The sequence below is a fragment of the Neofelis nebulosa genome, chromosome 16 (genome assembly GCF_028018385.1).
Source record: "Neofelis nebulosa isolate mNeoNeb1 chromosome 16, mNeoNeb1.pri, whole genome shotgun sequence".
Taxonomy (NCBI): Eukaryota; Metazoa; Chordata; class Mammalia; order Carnivora; family Felidae; genus Neofelis; species Neofelis nebulosa.
Window position 1 is genome coordinate 37,288,397 of NC_080797.1, and position 19,128 is coordinate 37,307,524.

Below are 19,128 nucleotides of genomic sequence, written 5' to 3' on the forward strand. Positions count from 1 at the left end.
AACAAAATAGTGTTTCATTAAGTTTTCCTAATTCATTTTATACACACACACACACACACACACACACACACACACACATCCCACACACAGAGGCTCTTGAGAATCTAATTCTCATTTTTTCCCCCATATTACTTTCAATTATCAATTGTTTTCAGTTTCTCATATTATCAAAAGATAATAGTTAGAAATTAATTTGTTAAAAAACTATAGGGCATTCTCTAAGTTTTTTATTTCACTTAATTATCTATTTTTGTTAATTGACATTGTTTGACAAAACTGAAACGTCATAATCTTACTGGCTGCTACTAATATAGAGTGGATTCTGTGTTGTGTTATGGGAAATTTGTTTTATGAACCATTCAACTCTCTTTTGTAATACAGATATATAATGATTAACTTAAAATGAATGAACACCTGCAGTCATCTTTTTTTTATAAGCTGGAAATGGCTTTTTGCTTTTTCGGTTAATAAACACTGAGAAACTACTGTGTATCAGATACAGTCCTAAGTGCTGGATATATAACACGGTTCTATTATAAAGTATGGTTTTTATCTTTGTAGGTGTGTGCAGGTTTTCAAATAACCAACACTACTTCCCTCAAAATAACCCATAAAACTTACCATCAAAAATTCACGGTGTCTTGCTAACTTTAATGTAATTCTGCATCATAAAAACCTACTAAATCTGTGTATCAGCTACTTTGGAAACCATCAGCAGTATTCTGATGTTTTCTCTTCATGACTTTTTTGTCCCCTGTACTTGAGTGGTTGCTTTAGACATGGCTGGTACAAATGAATAGGGTTTCCTTAATATCTCTGTATGAAGCTGAGGTCATCATTGAGAAACAAAATACCCAGGCCAGTGTCTAAACATGTTTAGTTACAGGGTCTCATGTCACAAATGTTGATTTGAGTGAATTTTAATTGTTTTCATTTGTAGGTTTCTCTTCCCTATTATGTTTTAACTTAAAGGGAAGCACAACACCAATTTTCATTAAATGGAGACTTGGCACATCAGTAGTTATCCTGTTGTTCTCTGTACTTTAAGTAGTTAATGAATTTGTTCTTTTAAAAAAAGATTCTAGGGGTGCCTGAGTGGCACAGTCAGTTAAGCTTCCAACTTTGGCTTAGGTCATGATCTCATGGTTCGTGAGTTCAAGCCCCACAGGCTTTCTGCTGTCAGTGCAGAAGCTGCTTTGGATCCTCTGTTGCCCTCTCCCTCCCCTGCCCCCCACCCCCCCATCATGGAATCTAGCCCTGCTTAGGCCTGCTTAGGATTCTCTCTCTCCCTCTCTCTGCTCCTCCCCTGCTCACTTGCTTTGTCAAAATAAATAAATAAACTTAAAAAAAAAAAAGGGGGGGGACTCTAGAAAGGAACCTGTCATGCACAGTTTCCTTTCTTGTATCTCAGTATTGACTCTGTTTCAGTGTGTTCCAGTAAGAGGTGATATGCTAAGTTTATAACTCAACAATACTAAGACTTTTGTTTATACTTTAATAGGGAAAACTTATAAAGGCTTTCTCATTAAAATACGGAATGATCCACACAAATTAGAAACTAAATCTTCCAGTTAGAAAAAGAGTTTCTGATTAGGATACTTATCACAACCTGTCCTTTCCCAGCTCCCCCCAACCTCCCACCCCACCCCAGCTGCTGGTTTCTATACCCACTCATTTTTGAGATAATCTAATTGGGTAAACTATGAATCAGAAATAGGACAGACCTTTTGGGAGTTCATGGTGGTGGGCGTGGGATGGGGGGGTGCTGAGAAATTTTTTGGTCAATTTCAATCATTAGTTTGAATTGTGAACTTGCATATTGTTGATTTCCCCCCTTGAGCTTCTGCTCATTTTGTCTCTTTTTCTTCAAAACAGGCCTGGAATGTTCTGGCTCTGGATGGCAGTAACTGGCAGCGAATTGACCTGTTTGATTTCCAGAGGGATATTGAGGTATAATTATGTGGTGTGTGGCCCCATTTCTCATGTTAGAATGTAATTACAGCATGGAACAGATTAGCCCCAACCATATAAATCTCCTTTCCCTGGAGAGAGAAACTATTAATTTCAGTGCATCTGAACTTCATGGGAACTTGCAATGTTCCCAACAGCTTGCTCAGTTTTTGAGAATAAGCAGAACTATTTTACTTATAGAATACTAAGTTATTTAGTATTAATAGGACTACAATTTTTTGTTTTTATTTTTGTGGTGGAAATGTGAACACATTTGCTCATTGTAAGGAAGTCTTTTTATATTTTCTTATTGAAGAATGAGTAGACTTAACAGTTTGTTGGGGGATGATATTTGCATAAATTCTTCTTGAGATGAGCATTTTGGTTTTTTGGGAGCCTACAGACAGTTTTTGTGGAGAACAAAAAAAGAATAAAGCCAAATCATTTAATGAATTATTTTCCCCTTCTCACTTTTCCCCTGTATTTCATCTTAGTATAGCCTATTATCTCTAAACTGGAGAAGGATAATGGCTTAAGCTTAAAATTATCTTAACATGAACCTGAGCTCGGTGGTCCTTGGTTTTCTTGTCAGGAGAAATAATAGCTTCCTAATTTGTTATAAGAATAAAATAAGATTTAGATTTAAATTAAAAAAAATTTTTTTTATAAGTTGCAGTGAAACTTGTGGATCCATATAAGAAGTTTTTAGGGGCACCTGAATGACTCAGTCAGTTAATTGTCCGACTCTTGCTTTCAGCTCAGGTCATGATCTCACAGTTTGTATGATCGAGTCCCATAGCAGGCTCTGTACTTTTCTCTCCCTCTTCCTCTGCCATTCAAGCTTTCCCTCTCTCTCTCTCTCTCTCTCTCTCTCTCTCTCTCTCTCTCTCTCTCTCTCTCAATAAATAAATAAATAAATAAATAAATAAATAAATAAATAAGCAAGCACTTAAAAAAATAGAAAAAAGGGGTGCCTGGGTGGCTTAGTCGGTTAAGCATCTGACTTCAGCTCGGGTCATGATATCAAGGTTTATGAGTTCAGGCCCTGCGTTGGGCTCTGTGTTGACAGCTCAGAGCCTGGAGCCTGCTTTGGATTCTGTGTCTCCCCCTCTCCCTCTGCCCTGACCACTCTGTCTCTCAAAAATAAACATTTTAAAAAAAATAGAAAAAAAAAGCTTTTAAAAAGCCTCACATGAATTTACCGTTATACACAGAACGTTCCATTTCTACAGAAAGTGCTTTTAAAATAATAGCCACTGACATTATGCAGGATTCTTATATTTTTCACAGTTGTCTACTCTTCATGGATATAAATGTTTAAAGCAACATGGCCCAGAGAATCATTCAGCAAGCTTTTGATAAGTGTCCATTGAGTCTCTGCTGTATTCAGAGTACTCTAGTAACACTTTGGAGAGGATTCAGAAATAATCAAGGAAGCTAATGTCCTTCAGTAGCTGCAGTTTGACCAGTAGAGCAGCCTACATTAACATAGTGGCATAAAACTACAGAACTACAGAGAACCATTTCCTCAACTAGAGAGTGCCTTACAAATTGAACAAAATAAACAAATAGGGTTTGAGCCTGTTTGGGGTAGATAAGTTAATCAGGAAAGCTTTCTCAAATAAGTTGACATTTCTTTATTGAATTAATTAAGTTTTTAAATCAAGTAGAAGCCTTTGTTTATAGATTATTAAAAATGATGTGTTCTCTTCAAAAACAATGTGGTGGCTTATTTTTGTTTACCTGTTTTTTCTTTACAGGGCCGGGTAGTGGAGAATATTTCAAAACGATGTGGGGGCTTTTTACGAAAGTTAAGTCTTCGTGGGTGTCTTGGAGTAGGAGACAATGCATTAAGGTAAGAACATGACTATAGATTAACTGATCTTCTTGAATAAGTAAAGAACAGCACCATCTCACCCAGAAAAAGCTAAAGTAATTTTGTGTATTCTTAAGCTATTCTGAAGCCAAACATACACATATTATTTATAGCACAAAAATATCCAGTACTGGGATGTATGGTTTTGAGAATAAAACAAGAACAAATACCTCCTGCCAAAAGCCAGATTCCTCATATCATAAATGATTCTTTTGGAGTCTTGAGTAAAAATTGTTCTTAATTTGTTAACTCAAAGGTAGGGTAATTGTAACCTTGGTCAACAAAAAGATCAATGTTTAAAAGTTTGTGGTTACCCGAAAAACAAATAATCCAGTGAAGAAATGAGCAGAAAACATGAATAGACACTTCTCTAAAGAAGACATCCAGATGGCCAACAGGCACATGAAAAGATGCTCAGCGTCGCTCCTCATCAGGGAAATACAAATCAAAACCACACTCAGATATCACCTCACGCCAGTCAGAGTGGCCAAAATGAACAAATCAGGAGACTATAGATGCTGGAGAGGATGTGGAGAAATGGGAAGCCTCCTGCACTGTTGGTGGGAATGCAAACTGGTGCAGCCACTCTGAAAAACAGTGTGGAGGTTTCTCAAAAAATTAAAAATAGAGCTACCCTATGACCCAGCAATAGCACTGCTAGGAATTTACCCAAGGGATACAGGAGTGCTGATGCATAGGGGCACTTGTACCCCAGTGTTTATAGCAGCACTCTCAACAATAGCCAAATTGTGGAAAGAGCCTAAATGTCCCATCAACTGACGAATGGATAAAGAATTTGTGGTTTATATACACAATGGAATACTACGTGGCAATGAGAAAGAATGAAATATGGCCTTTTGTAGCAACATGGATGGAACTGGAGAGTGTGATGCTAAGTGAAATAAGTCATACAGAGAAAGACAGATACCATGTGTTTTCACTCTTATGTGGATCCTGAGAAACTTAACAGAAGTCCATGGGGGAGGGGAAGAAAAAAAAAAAAAAGAGGTTAGAGAGGGAGAGAGCCAAAGCATAAGAGACTCTTAAAAACTGAGAACAAACTGAGGGTAGATGGGGGGTGAGAGGGAGAGGAGGGTGGGTGATGGGTATTGAGGAGGGCACCTTTTGGGATGAGCACTGGGTGTTGTATGGAAACCAATTTGACAATAAATTTCATGTTAAAAAAAATAAAAATAAAAGTTTGTGGTTGAAAATGAATTTATTTTCATAATTGTGAGTTACTTTTGTATCAACATCCAATATTACCAATAATATCTTTTATTATTTTTTGTAATGCTTAAAATTGTGGCTATTTTGTTTCAAACCTTTAACTTTCTTCCCTGTAAAGGACCTTTGCACAAAATTGTAGGAACATTGAAGTACTGAATCTAAATGGGTGTACGAAGACTACAGATGCGTAAGTATTTTATGTTTTAGAGGGGTGAATCATAGCCCCTTGTTTCCTGCCTATGCTAGCTTTAAATGTGGGCTATTAAATATATTTAGCAAATTTCATTTTGACCTTACAGAGGAAAGATATTTTGAAAGGAGAAAACATTAAAATAGAAATGGCATAAGAAACTAGTTTTCAAATCTGACCCAAATCCTATCTTGATATTTAAAGTGAAACTTAAAAATTGGAGTCCGTGTGTATGCAGTAGGGATACTAATACTAGAAATTACTAGGACTACTTATGTTTCAAGAAGATACTAGTAGCTTTCATTCAAAAGGCAGAGTAAACCAATAATTCTGTAAAAAGATAGAAAATCTTGGGGCGCCTGGGTGGCGCAGTCAGTTAAGCGTCTGACTTCAGCCAGGTCACGATCTCGCGGTCCGTGAGTTCGAGCCCCGCGTCAGGCTCTGGGCTGATGGCTCGGAGCCTGGAGCCTGTTTCCGATTCTGTGTCTCCATCTCTCTCTGCCCCTCCCCCGTTCATGCTTTGTCTCTCTCTGTCCCAAAAATAAAAAAAAAAACAAACAAAAAAAAAAACGTTAAAAAAAAAAAAAAGATAGAAAATCTTAAATACGTATGAAACAACTTGTGATCATCGATACTGAGAGCATTTGTTAAATGATCCTTTTTTTTTTTTTTTTTAAATTTTTTTTTTTTTTCAACGTTTTTTATTTATTTTTGGGACAGAGAGAGACAGAGCATGAACGGGGGAGGGGCAGAGAGAGAGGGAGACACAGAATCGGAAACAGGCTCCAGGCTCCAAGTTAAATGATCCTTTAAATGTCCTATGTCTGTGTCAGGTACAGTATAAATGGAATAAAACAGTTGTTCATCCTTGAGAGCTTACTGTCACAGACCTAATAGATGTGGAAGGTAGACATAAAAAACATTCAGCCCCTGCCCTGCCCTGCCCAATTCAGTCCCAGGTTATCTATTGGTGATGATATGTATCAAATAACATTTAAATATTATATAGGGAAATTGTTGCCTGTTATGAGATGAAGTGAAGCCATTGAGGAAACATGTTTATACAGGGAGGGGGCCAAGATTATTTAGTGAATGTTCCTGTTCGGAAAGGCCTCATGAAAGAGATGGGATCTTTAGAATTGAAACAGAGGGTACAGATTGTTTATTTTAGTACTTTCTTTGAGGTCACAACATTATTAACTTTTACTAAAAAAAAATGTCTGAAAGACAAAAACTATGGTTATTCTACTGTGGTTATTCTAACAAGTATTATTTCTGTGGATTGATTTGACCTTTAACATGAGTAACATATCTAACTCCTCCCCCAACCATGACTTTATACCAGTAGCCCTCCATTTACTTTAGATAAATTACCTGTTTATTTTTTTCTTTTGAATACTTATAATATTCAGAGATTGAAATTTTGGCTACTTTGGTAAAAATAAAAGTGACATGTAATTTACACTAAGAATAATTTTCTAAGAATCGATTCTATATACCAAAGATAAACTGACAAAAATGTAGTACAATTTATGTGCAAAGCTATTCATTTTTACTGTTTGTAATAACAAATACTACATTATTTTCAATAGCAAAATATGGGAAAGAACCCAAATATCAATCAGTAGAGGACTGTTAAATCAAAGGAATGAGGAGAGTATATAGTATTCTGGAATGATCTCTAGGACATACTGTTTAAGTTAAGGAAGCAAACTGCAGAGGAGTTTGTATAAGATACTTTTTGCAGAGCCAGTAAATACCCATGTTTACTTATATTTTCAAAAAGAAACAATTTAAAGATTATAAAAATGAGTAAAAATGGTCACCTGTGGGTAAGAGAATAAACACAGAGACAGGGATGAAAGGAAGACTCTGAAGTATCAGGTTTTGTAGTTTTCCTTTAATAGCTATGTAAATGTTTTACATACATAATTAAAATATGAATTAAGTCAAAAAGAAATCAAAGCAGTCCCTAAAAATTGAAAACAAAATAAAACACATGAACCCAATCATATCAAGTTGGAGCTATAACCACACAGAGAGAAATTACTTCTACTGACTTTTGATTTCTTTTTTTTAAGGTGTTTTTTTTTTTTTTTACACTTGATTTTAGCCTAAAGGCCAAGAAGCAATAAGTTTTTTGGGTTTTTTTTTTTTAATGTTTATTTATTTTTGAGAGAGTGCACAAGCTGGGAGGGGCAGAGAAAGAGGGAGACATATGGTCTGTGTGTCGACAGTGGCACTTGAACTCACAAACCGTGAGATGACCTGAGCTGAAGTTGGATGCTTAACTGATTGAGCCACCCAGGCGCCCCTCTTTTTTTTTTTTTTTTTTTTTTTTAAGTTTTATTTATTTATTTTGAGAGAGAGACAAAGAGAGCACAGTGGAGAGGGTCAGACAGAGAGAGAATCCCAAGCAGGCTCTACACTCCGTGCAGAGCCCAATGCAGGGATCAAACCCACAAAGTGAACTGTACAATCATGACCTGAGCCAAAATCAAGTGTCAGATAAATGCTTAACCGATTGAGCCACTCCAGCGCTCTGACTTTTATTTCTTATGAAAGTTTTAAATATATACCAAAGTAGACAAAACAGTGTACTGAACACATCACCCACCTTCAAATTGATAATTGAGAAATTACCACTTGATGGTCAGTCTTGTGTCATCTATATCCCCAAATTTTTCTTAATTTGAAAAAAGTCCTAGACATCATATTATTTTAATCTGTAAGCATATATTTCTAAAAGATAAAAGCTTTTAACATAAGCATGTTAATTTTATCACTCCTATAAAAAAACTTAATATCTTAAAATCATCAAATAACCACTGGCCAGTTCAGATTTTTGCTGCTTCTAGTGACTTCAGAAACACAATATTTTAAGCATCATATATAAGAAAAAAGACACAAACTTTAAAAAACAAAAATGGAGACTTCTGCTTCTGCCATGACAATAAATGCCCTCCTGCCATAAACAACTGTAAAACTGTACAAAACATATCAAAGAACCAGTTTCAGATGTTGGACAATATGCAGCACAGGACTGAGCAATTAGGTGAGCCCTATGACCACCCTGGCTTTCTGCCTGGTGGTGTTTTCCAGATGATGGTATAAGGAGAAAGAACCCAAACGGAGAATAAGGTTCTGGCTGATTTGAAGAATAAGAGATCAGAGTTCAGGAAGACAAAAGTGGCTGGAATTTTTATCTTAAGATGGGAGAACTACTCAAAAAGGCTACAGAAATCTACATTGATCTGGCTGAATAGTAAGCTATAAATGGACGTATTGAGACCCCACAAAGCTGGGTAGAAAACATCTAAAAGGAAGGAACAATTACCAGGAAACTGTAAACTGAGAAATTGCCAGAGCTTAGGTAAGGCTGAGAGAAGTTCAAAATGAAGAATGTTCATTGAATACCTTGGGGTATTTAATAGAGACTTCAGAAAGGTCACGCCTTTGTAGTAAAGCTAGACTGGACCTGTCCCAGTAAAGGTTAAAAGAAAAAATTCAGGGTCAAATTGATCCATACCTAATTTAGCTGCCTGCCAAGTTGATATTCCTTTAAAGAAGACAATAAAGCATGGGGTGCCTGGGTAGCTCAGTGGTTAAGTGTCCAGCCCTTGATTTTGGCTCAGGTCATGATCTCATGGTTGTGAGATCAAGCCCTGCATTGGAATGCTCTCTCCCTCTCTCCCTCTGTCTCTCTCAAAATAAATAAACTTTAAAAATAAAGACAACAAAGCCTAGACACTCAGCATACAGAATTTCCAGCATTCAATGAAAATTACAAGACATGCAAAAAAGCATGAAATGATACCAGAAGAAAAACCAGTCAATAGTAACAGGTCCAGAAATGACAGAGGTTATAAAATTGACCAATAAAAAGCGTTTAAAAATAGCAAGTACAAACATGCTCAAGAATTTGTGCAAAAACTTAAAGATAATATGGAGATTGAAGTAAAAGCATGAGAGAGGATATACTATTACAATCACTAATCACAGGAAACTTGGAATGGTTAGTAACATGAGATGATGTAAACTTCAGGAAAAGTGTAGATGGAAAAGATACTAGAAAGTAAATGACAAATCAAGTAGACCAAAAAACAGTAAAGCTCTAGAAGACTTGAGCAACACTGTCAATGAACTTGTCCTAATTGACACTTAAACAGAATGCTATACCAGAAAGCATCAGAGTAAGTGTTCTTTTCAAGTGCACTTAGAATATTTAGTGAGACACACCAAATAATGGACCATAAAAAATTTTTCAGTGAATTTAGGATTGAAATCATAGTGAGTGTAGTGCCCTGTCCTCAACAGAATTAAAGTAGAAGTGAGTAACATTTCTTGAAATTTTGAAAGTTAAATATTATCCTTCAGAATAACATGGGTCCACAATTTCTTTATCCATTCATCAGTTGATGGACATTTAGGTTTATATACACAATGGAGTACTATGTGGCAATGAGAAAGAATGAAATATGGCCCTTTGTAGCAACGTGGATGGAACTGGAGAGTGTTATGCTAAGTGAAATAAGCCATACAGAGAAAGACAGATACCATATGTTTTCACTCTTATGTGGATCCTGAGAAACTTAACAGAAGTCCATGGGGGAGGGGAAGGAAAAAAAAAAAAAGGATAGAGTGGGAGAGAGCCAAAGCATAAGAGACTCTTAAAAACTGAGAACAAACTGAGGGTTGATGGGGGGTGGGAGGGAGGGGAGGGTGGGTGATGGGTATTGAGGAGGGCACCTTTTGGGATGAGCACTGGGTGTTGTATGGAAACCAATTTGACAATAAATTTCATATATTGGAAAAAAAAAAAAAAGAGTAACATAGGTCCAAGAATAGATTACAAAGAAAACTAGGGGCGCCTGGGTGGCGCAGTCGGTTAAGCGACCGACTTCAGCCAGGTCATGATCTCGCGGTCCGTGAGTTCGAGCCCCGCGTCAGGCTCTGGGCTGACGGCTCAGAGCCTGGAGCCTGTTTCCGATTCTGTGTCTCCCTCTCTCTCTGCCCCTTCCCCGTTCATGCTCTGTCTCTCTCTGTCCCAAAAATAAATAAAAAACGTTGAAAAAAAAAATTTAAAAAAAAAAAAAAAAGAAAGAAAACTAGAAAATATGTTTTGCTGTGTGATAATAAAAACATAATGTTTGAAACTTGTGGGCTATTTCAAAGGCAATACTTTAGAGAAAAATGTAGTTTCAAATGCTTATGTTAGAAAAGAAAAGTTTAAAATAGAGGATCTAGGGGTTCATCGCTGGCTCAGTTGATAGAGCATGTGACTCTTGACCTCGGGGTGGTGAGTTCAAGCCCCACGTTGAGTACAGAGATTACTTTTTAAAAAATTAGATGAGATATCAACAAAATAGGAAACAAAAACAGTACTGAAACCAAAAGCTGGTTTCTTGGGAGGAAAAAAACCCCAAATTGACAGACTCAGACGAAGAAAATAAAAGAGAAGACCTAGATTATCAAGGAGAGCACTAAATATTTTACCTGAAAGACAGATTAAGACAATCTGAATAGATCAGTAACAAGTAAGTTCAGTGAATAATTGAAAAGAATCCCATAAAGAAAAGCCCAGGCCCAGATGTCTTCACTGGTGAATTCCATCAAATATTTAAAGAAGAGGGGCACCTGGATGGCTCATTTGGTTAAGCATCTGATTCTTGATTTCGGCTTAGGTCATGGTCTCACAGTGGTGAGATCTAGCCCCACGTTGGGTTCCATGCTAATCATGGAGACTGCTTGGGATTCTCTCTCCCTCTCTCCTTCTCTCCTTCTCCTTCCTCCACCCCCCAAAATAAATAAAAAAATAAACATTAAAAAATATTTACAGAAGAAATAGCAGTTTTCAAACTGATTCATAAAATGAAATAGGAAGTATTTCATAACTCATTTTATGAGGCCAGTATTTTTCTGATACCAAAGACATCACAATAAAAGGAAATCTACTAATTGTTCTTTCTCAGAAACAGAGCCACAAAAATACCTGACAGAATTTTAGCAAACTAAATCCCACAACATAAGAAAGGATTTGGAATCATAACCAAGCAGGATTTATCCCAGAAATACAAGTGTGGCTTAATATCTGAAAATCAATTAAATATAATATCTCATAATAATTAGTAGAATAAAGTAGAGGTCAGTAGACTTTCTGAACAGGGCCAGATAAGTAAATATTTTTAGGGCTTCATTGGCCATACAGTCTCTGTCACAGCACCCAACCCTGCCAATATGTTTTACAAAGGCAGCCATAGAGTAAACATAAACAATTAAGCATAAGTGTGCTCCAATAAAGCTTTATTTCTGTACAATGAGATTTGAATTTCATGTAAGTTTCACATGTCACAAGATCTTTAAAAATTTTTTTTCAACCCTTTGAAAACATCAAAACCATTCTTGACTTGTGAGCCATATAAAAACAGGCAGCTAGTGAGATTTACTGCCCCTTGGAATAAAGGACAGGAACTACATGATCATCTCAGTGTGTGGTGGCCTCTAACATGGCCCCCAAATAACCCCTGACTCCTAGTACTCACACCCTTATGTAATCTTTCCCCATGAACGTGGACTGGACCTAGTGACTCATTTCTAACAATAGAATATTGCAAAAGAGATTGGATGTCACTTTGGAGGTTAAGTACCAAAGACTGTGATTCTGTCTTGCTCTGCTTTCTCCCAGGGCTGTGGCTCTGGAGGAAGCAGCCTGCCCTGTTGTGAGTAGCTCTGTGGAGAGGTCCATGTAGCAAGGAACTTAAGGTGTGGCCAGCAGCCAGCAAGGACCTGAAACCTATCAAAAACCAAACGAGTGAGCTTGGAATTGGATCTGCTGAGGTCTGCCAACAGCCACCTAAAATAAGCTTGGAAGGGAATTTGCACCCAGTTAACCTTTGAGATGAATGCAACTGTGACCAAGACCTTAATTGCAGCCTGTGAGACATCCTGAGTCAGAGGCACCCTGCTAAAGCTGCCTGTGCCTGTATTCCTGACCCACAAAAACCATGCGATAATAAATGTTGTTTTAAGCTGCTCAGTTTGGGGAGTAATTTGTTAAGTAATAGTAGATAATTAATACATCATCGGATACAGAAAAAAAATACATGGCAAATCCAACACCTATTTGTGATAAAAAAAATTCTCAACAAACTAGAAATAGAAGGGAGTTTACTCAATCTGGTCAAAACCATCTATGAAAAACCTGCTGCTAACATCATACTTAATGATGAAAGACTTTACCCTAAGGTCAAGACCAAGGTAAAGATGTTCCATGTCACCATTTCTGCCAACATTCTGTTGGAGATTCTAGCCAATGCAGTAAGCTTGAAAGAAGAACAAGAAAGAAAGAAAGAAAGAAAGAAAGAAAGAAAGAAAGAAAGAAAGAAAGAAAGAAAGAAAGAAAGAAAGAAAGAAAGAAAGAAAGGAAGGAAGGAAGGAAGGAAGGAAGGAAGGAAGGAAGGAAGGAAGGAAGGAAGGAAAGAGAGAGAGAGAGAGAAAGAAAGAAAGAAAGAAAGAAAGAAAGAAAGAAAGAAAGAAAGAAAGAAAGGAAGAAAACTGACAGGAAAGAAGTAAACCGTGTTTATTCACAGATAACATAATTCTAAAAGAAGTGCTTGAAAACAGCAAAACATTACTGAAAGAAATTAAACACCTGTATTAAAAGTATACAGAGAACTCTTACAATCAATAATAAGGCAATCCAGTTAAAGATTGGGCTAAACACTTGGGTAGATTTTCACCAAGGAAAGAGATGAATGGCTAATAAGCACAAGAAAGGGGGGCGCCTGGGTGGCGCAGTCGGTTAAGCGTCCGACTTCAGCCAGGTCACAATCTCGCGGTCCGTGAGTTCGAGCCCCGCGTCAGGCTCTGGGCTGATGGCTCGGAGCCTGGAGCCTGTTTCCGATTCTGTGTCTCCCTCTCTCTCTGCCCCTCACCCGTTCTTGCTCTGTCTCTCTCTGTCCCAAAAAAAAAAAAAAAAAAAAAAAAAAAAAAAAGTTGAAAAAAAAAAAAAGAAAGGGTGTTTGTTGCACAATTGCACAATAAAACCACAGTGGGATTACAATCCATACCCCCTAACATGACTATAATGAAAAAGAGAATGCCAAGTATTGGCAAAGATGTGGAGAAACTGGGGTATTCATGCATTGCTGGTAGGAATGTAAAATAGTACAGCCACTTTGGAAAATAGTGTGGTGGTTTCTTAAAAAGTCAAACATAAACATAGTGTAGGACCTAGCAATGCTAATCCTAGGCATCTACCCGGAAAAAATGGAAACATAGGTCCATACAAAGACCTAAGACACATATCTGCCAAATAGAATGTACAACTCTTATTTGGGTCCTAATTTGAACAGGTCACGTTGACGAAGGCATTTATAAGACAATTAGGGAAACTTGGACAGTCAGATTATCAGATATTAAGGAATTAAAGTCATTATCCGTTAGAAAGATGTCCTGAAATATTTACAGGTGAAATAGTATGTCTGGGATTTGCTTTAATTTTTTAATTTTTTTTAACGTTTATTTATTTTTGAGATAGAGAGAGACAGCATGAACAGGGAAGGGTCAAAGAGAGAGGGAGACACAGAATCTGAAACAGGCTACAGGCTCTGAGCTGTCAGCACAGAGCCCGATGAGGGGCTCAAACTCACAGACTGTGAGATCATGACCTGAGCCGAAGTCAGACGCTTAACCGACTGAGCCACCCAGGCGCCCCTGGGATTTGCTTTAAAATACTGAAGCAAAAAGCAGAGGAAAATAGATGAAATAGAAATAGTAGAATGTTAATAAATGTCAAAGCTTAACGATGGTACAAGTGCATTCTGTATTCACTCTTGTGTATATTTGAAATTTTCCATAAGAAGTTAGAAAAATTAAACTGAGAACTTGACTACTGTGGAAAAAGAGCCTTTAAGAAATTCATAAAGGGGGGGGGGAGAAATTCATAAAGGGGCACCTGGCTGGTCAGTCAGTGGAACATGTGACTCTTGATCTGAGGGTCATGAGGTCAAGCCCCACATTGAGGGAAGAGATTACTTTTTAAAAAAATCATGAAGGCAAGTAGGTAATAATATTACATAACTTAGCTTGTTTGACCCCAATACTGGTCCTTTACAGTTGCAAAAATCCAACCATTTCATACTGCCACGTAAAAGGTTATCTTAAGCAGAGATTTAAGTGAAAGAGCAGAGACAGAGCTTTCAGTCTTCATGTTGCACCACTTGCTAGCAAGTACTAGCTAGCTTTCTGGTATTTCTGTATTTGCAAAATGCATATAGGTCTCTTATCAGCACAGAGTAGTTTGCTGTTAAACATTTCCAAATGAGAATCAAGCACCATGATCCCCTCATGCAAACGCTCATACACAGCACAGCCTTTCTTCTTTGCGAATGGCACCTGCCTCTTCCTCAGCATGAAAGATCCCAGGATTTACAGCTGCTTTTATTTGGGGTATGGAAATTTTATAGTTCTTATGTACAGACACATGTTTAATGAGAATCGTGATTGACTAAAGATGCGTTCCTATTTGTTTATTCATTATTTTCTCCTTTTTCCATTTTTCAGTACATGTACTAGCCTTAGCAAGTTCTGTTCCAAACTCAGGCACCTTGACTTGGCTTCCTGTACATCAATAACAAACATGTCTCTTAAGGCTCTGAGGTAAATGTCTTCTACCAAGAATGTCCAATAATCAGAACAAATATACTTATTTTTTATTTCAAATAACTGAATTAAAGTTGGAATTGAAGGAAACTATGTTTTATGGATATGTACTATAGTTCAGAATAGATTTTTTGTTTTATCACTTGCCCAAATTACAGGACACATCCAGGTGAAATGACTAGAGGTAACTAGGATTTCTGAACAGACTGGCACAACTTCTACATGAATGATTTGATTTTTATGAGGGCTTGATTCCCCCCCCCCCCCCCCAAATGCCACATATCATTATAGCTTAGTGGCTTAGTGATTAAAGCAGCACTCTGGAGCCAGGTGATTAACCAAATACTTCAAACAAATATAACCCTCCTGAGTTGTTCCTTTCTATCTCATAGTGCTGTTAGGATTAAACAGTATTATTATTATTTGATAGTATTAGGCCAAATCGTGTAAAGTTGCCAGTATTTAACAACTTTTGTCTTATAAAAATGACGGCCTCATGTAGTTCAACCTAATATATATAAAGCGCTTAGAGTTTCTGGCATACAGTAAGCGCTTGATAAGTTTTGTTTTAATGTTAATGTATTTTTAAAGTACATTACAGAAAATGTACCTTAAAAGGAAGGTGAAATGCTCATTCTCTTTGTAAGTTTACTTTCTTATCAGCCTGTTATAAATAATTATAGCCCCATGTATTGGTTATGTTCATGAATAGTAAAAATTAAGCTATTAAAAGAAATGTAGATTTAGTTGAGTGTAAGTAATCTAAAAATATGACTTCCTCTAGACTTTTCCTTATGAATATTGAATATATGCATTTAAGGCCATTTGCCATGTAGGATGATAAATAGGATAATATAACAACACTTACAGTTTACAAAATATTTTCACATAAATGATTTCATTTATTTCAAAACCTTGTGGGGCAGATAGGACAGACACTTTATAGTTAAGAAAGTCTTAAAACATTTTTTAATGCCAGGTACTGTGATTTAACCATAAGATGTAAGTAAATAAGGTATCGTTGCTGCCCTTAAGCTGCTCAGAGCCTAGTGGGAGAAAAAATAAACAGTATGATAAGTTCTGTTATAGAAGTGAGTGCATCCATTTGAGGAGAACATAGGAGGGTCTATGGCTGATCTTAGATTAAGAGGAGTTCAGGCTGGTTTCCTAAAGTGACTTGCCTGAAGTCACACTATTTAATGCTGAAGAATGAACTTGAACCAAGATCCTCTGCCTTCGTTTTATAAAACAATTAAAGCAGCATTTTCCTAAGAATGTCCTAGAACTTGAGATTCTTCCATAGTTCAAGTGAGAAATGAAAGACGAAACTGATATTTGATATAAGGCAGAGATCGAACACAATATATCCTAAATTCAGCCTGTGGAAGCAGTACTCCAGATACTTCACAGATAAGGAAAATTTATAGATCTTTTGTATTTTTTACATAAAAATGTAAATGTCCTCATTATTACTTTGATAAGTAATAGAATTATTTGATAAAGAATCTGAATCTAAACTCTTCACTAATTACTCTGTTAACTTGAACAGGTCACTTAATACCCATTTACTTTCCAGATCTTTTAAAGATGTGATAAGTGCAAAAAGAATATGTTTGGAAAGGATAAACCTCCATAACAGTCTAACATATCTGAAAAACAATATTGTGCTTTGTGCTTACTAGTTTAGCTGGATTTAAGAGAGCCCCTGTAGTGATATAGTCCCACGTGAACACCACAAGTGTTGATAAATATGCTTTGTTGTTTTTGTTGTTGTTGTTGTTGTTGTTGTTGTTGTTGTTGTTGGTTGACTATATTCTAAATCTATGTTAAGTAAATATATTCTTAGGGGAGAACATGGGACTGTAGCCATTCCCCTGACTAAATAGCCAATAAAATGAGACTTTGGTACCTTTGGAATTGGGTTTAGTCATATGTTTGTTTCATTTTGTTTTGTCCTAAGTGAGGGATGTCCACTGTTGGAGCAATTAAACATTTCCTGGTGTGACCAAGTAACCAAGGATGGCATCCAAGCACTAGTGAGAGGCTGTGGGGGTCTCAAGGCCTTATTCTTAAAAGGCTGCACACAGGTAATACTCCATGTAGTGCTTGTGAATGTTGGAAGAACCATGGACTTTGTAGGCAGTCCAAAGATATTGGCTTGAGGAACATGTAGTTGTATATTATTGGCCAAAGATACATACTTACCAAATACTAAAATGTTTTCCTTAGAGTAAAAAAAACCTAAGAGTTAACATCTGACCAAAGAAATTTATGAGGGGAGGCAAGATGAGGAGAAAAAAATCACACCACGCATCCACCTCAGGCAAAAAGGGTCTCTTGCAACTTAATCTGAAAAGGAAACTTGCCATGTTGTCATTCATTGTCTGAGACCTTAAACTGGAGAGGCAAGGAAGCCAGCCTTAGCAATTTCGCTGGTTGTTTAACTACCAGGTTAAATGTGCCAAATATACAGAACCTACATTTTATAGTGTTGATGTTTACTTCCTGCCAGTCACATTACAAATCCCAACATATTTTGTCATTAAAAATTTTTGCTATCTTCATATTTTACTGTGGAAAAAAAATAAGGAATTGACATGGCAGTGTCTGGAAGGAAATAATCAAAAGTGAGTTTAGAAGTGATTGACAAAGTAGGGCTAGGCTTTTAAGAAATTATTTTACTAATGCTTACTGAAACCATACCTTGGATGCCGTTAAAAGTGCCCTTACTCTTTGACCATGATGGGACGAGTTCCATTGTTTGAAACAGAGCTTTGAAAGTGAGACTGCCTTAAAACAACAGCTTGAGCTTCTGGTTATTTATGGAATCCTGGAAAATATTGATTGGAATGCACCATTATACATTATAATCAATTACTTGCCATCTGTTCTCAGCACTGTACACATGGCACTGATCTTCCAGCAGCAGATAAACCGGATTCCTTTCTCAGCTCCTGCTCCCAAAAAGTTTGTTTTTAAAAAACTTTATATAGGAAGCATAGAAGTGTGAAAATTATTTTAGCTTCATAATCCCTGAACAAAATGCTGTGAGGCATATTTAATTTATCAGAAGAAAAATCCATAAACATTAGGCAGTGTTTATTTTATCTTTTCCTTGATTTGGTGATCATATGAATTTGATGTGGTTGGAACTGATGAAAAATACTGATAACCATACTAATGATATGAAGTCCACCTTTCTGTGATCACAGGTCATTGTTTCTGATTCATTGTTCCTTTGAAATTTGGTTGGCTGTATTTAGAATGTATTAATGAATGTATACATTCCTAAATCTTTATCCCTTGAAACAATGTTAGTAATCATATTTTCTCTTTTTAATCTTTCTAGCTAGAAGACGAAGCTCTCAAGTACATAGGTGCACACTGTCCTGAACTGGTGACTTTGAACTTGCAGACTTGTTTAGTAAGCAGTCCTTCCCACAATTCTTTTGTATTAGTAATTCCTATCAGTAATATTGTAAGAGCTTTAGTCATCAAGACCAGTGGTTATTCTACTTCAATCCTGGGGACACTGTACACACACAGATGATTCTTTGCATGTTTAACAATAGTCACTCCTGAGGGTTTTAACAGAGATAATATAGAAGGTAGCTCTTGCAGACTTCCAAATAAGCTAACTGTAACTCCACCCCTTTTCTTTTTTTCTTTTCAAAGTGAATTATTCACAAACTTCAGTACTTAAAGTATTTTTGGTAAATGAATTGCAGTCAGATCAATTAACATCTATCATTGGGGGGCACCTGGGTGGCTCAGTCGGTTAAGCGTCTGACTTCGGCTCAGGTCATGATCTCACGGTCTGTGAGTTCGAGCCCCGCGTCAGGCTCTGTGCTGACAGCTCAGAGCCTGGAGCCTGTTTCATATTCTGTGTCTCCCTCTCTCTCTACCCCTCCCCTGTTCACGCTCTGTCTCTCTCTGTCTCAAAAATAAATAAACGTTAAAAAAAAAAAATTAAAAAAAAAACAAAACAAACAAACATCTATCATTGGGTCATAACTATTGGGAACCACTGATCCAAACAAATGACAAGCAAAATGTACTCTTTAAATTTTTAATTTCCAAGTAGTATTTGTAGTTCACATTTGGCTTGTTTAGACTATCAGCTTTTTTTGTGTCTGGCCCCAAACCCCTGCATTTTGCTCAGAGAATTTGCCGAAACCACTCAGGTTCCTACAACATTGACAGTACACATTTAGCTTTT

General features: G+C 36.8%; 1 protein-coding gene across 3 annotated transcripts in view; it reads left to right on the forward strand.

The window, feature by feature from the left end:
- The window catches only part of FBXL20 (F-box and leucine rich repeat protein 20), a 103,990-nt gene that overhangs the window by 67,390 nt on the left and 17,472 nt on the right, over positions 1–19,128 (forward strand). For all 3 annotated transcript variants that reach the window (XM_058704616.1, XM_058704617.1, XM_058704618.1), the window contains 6 exons: positions 1,876–1,950; positions 3,711–3,805; positions 5,175–5,243; positions 14,811–14,906; positions 16,870–16,996; positions 18,259–18,333. In XM_058704616.1, coding sequence (XP_058560599.1) covers positions 1,876–1,950; positions 3,711–3,805; positions 5,175–5,243; positions 14,811–14,906; positions 16,870–16,996; positions 18,259–18,333 — 537 coding nt within the window. The remainder of the gene's footprint in view (positions 1–1,875; positions 1,951–3,710; positions 3,806–5,174; positions 5,244–14,810; positions 14,907–16,869; positions 16,997–18,258; positions 18,334–19,128) is intronic.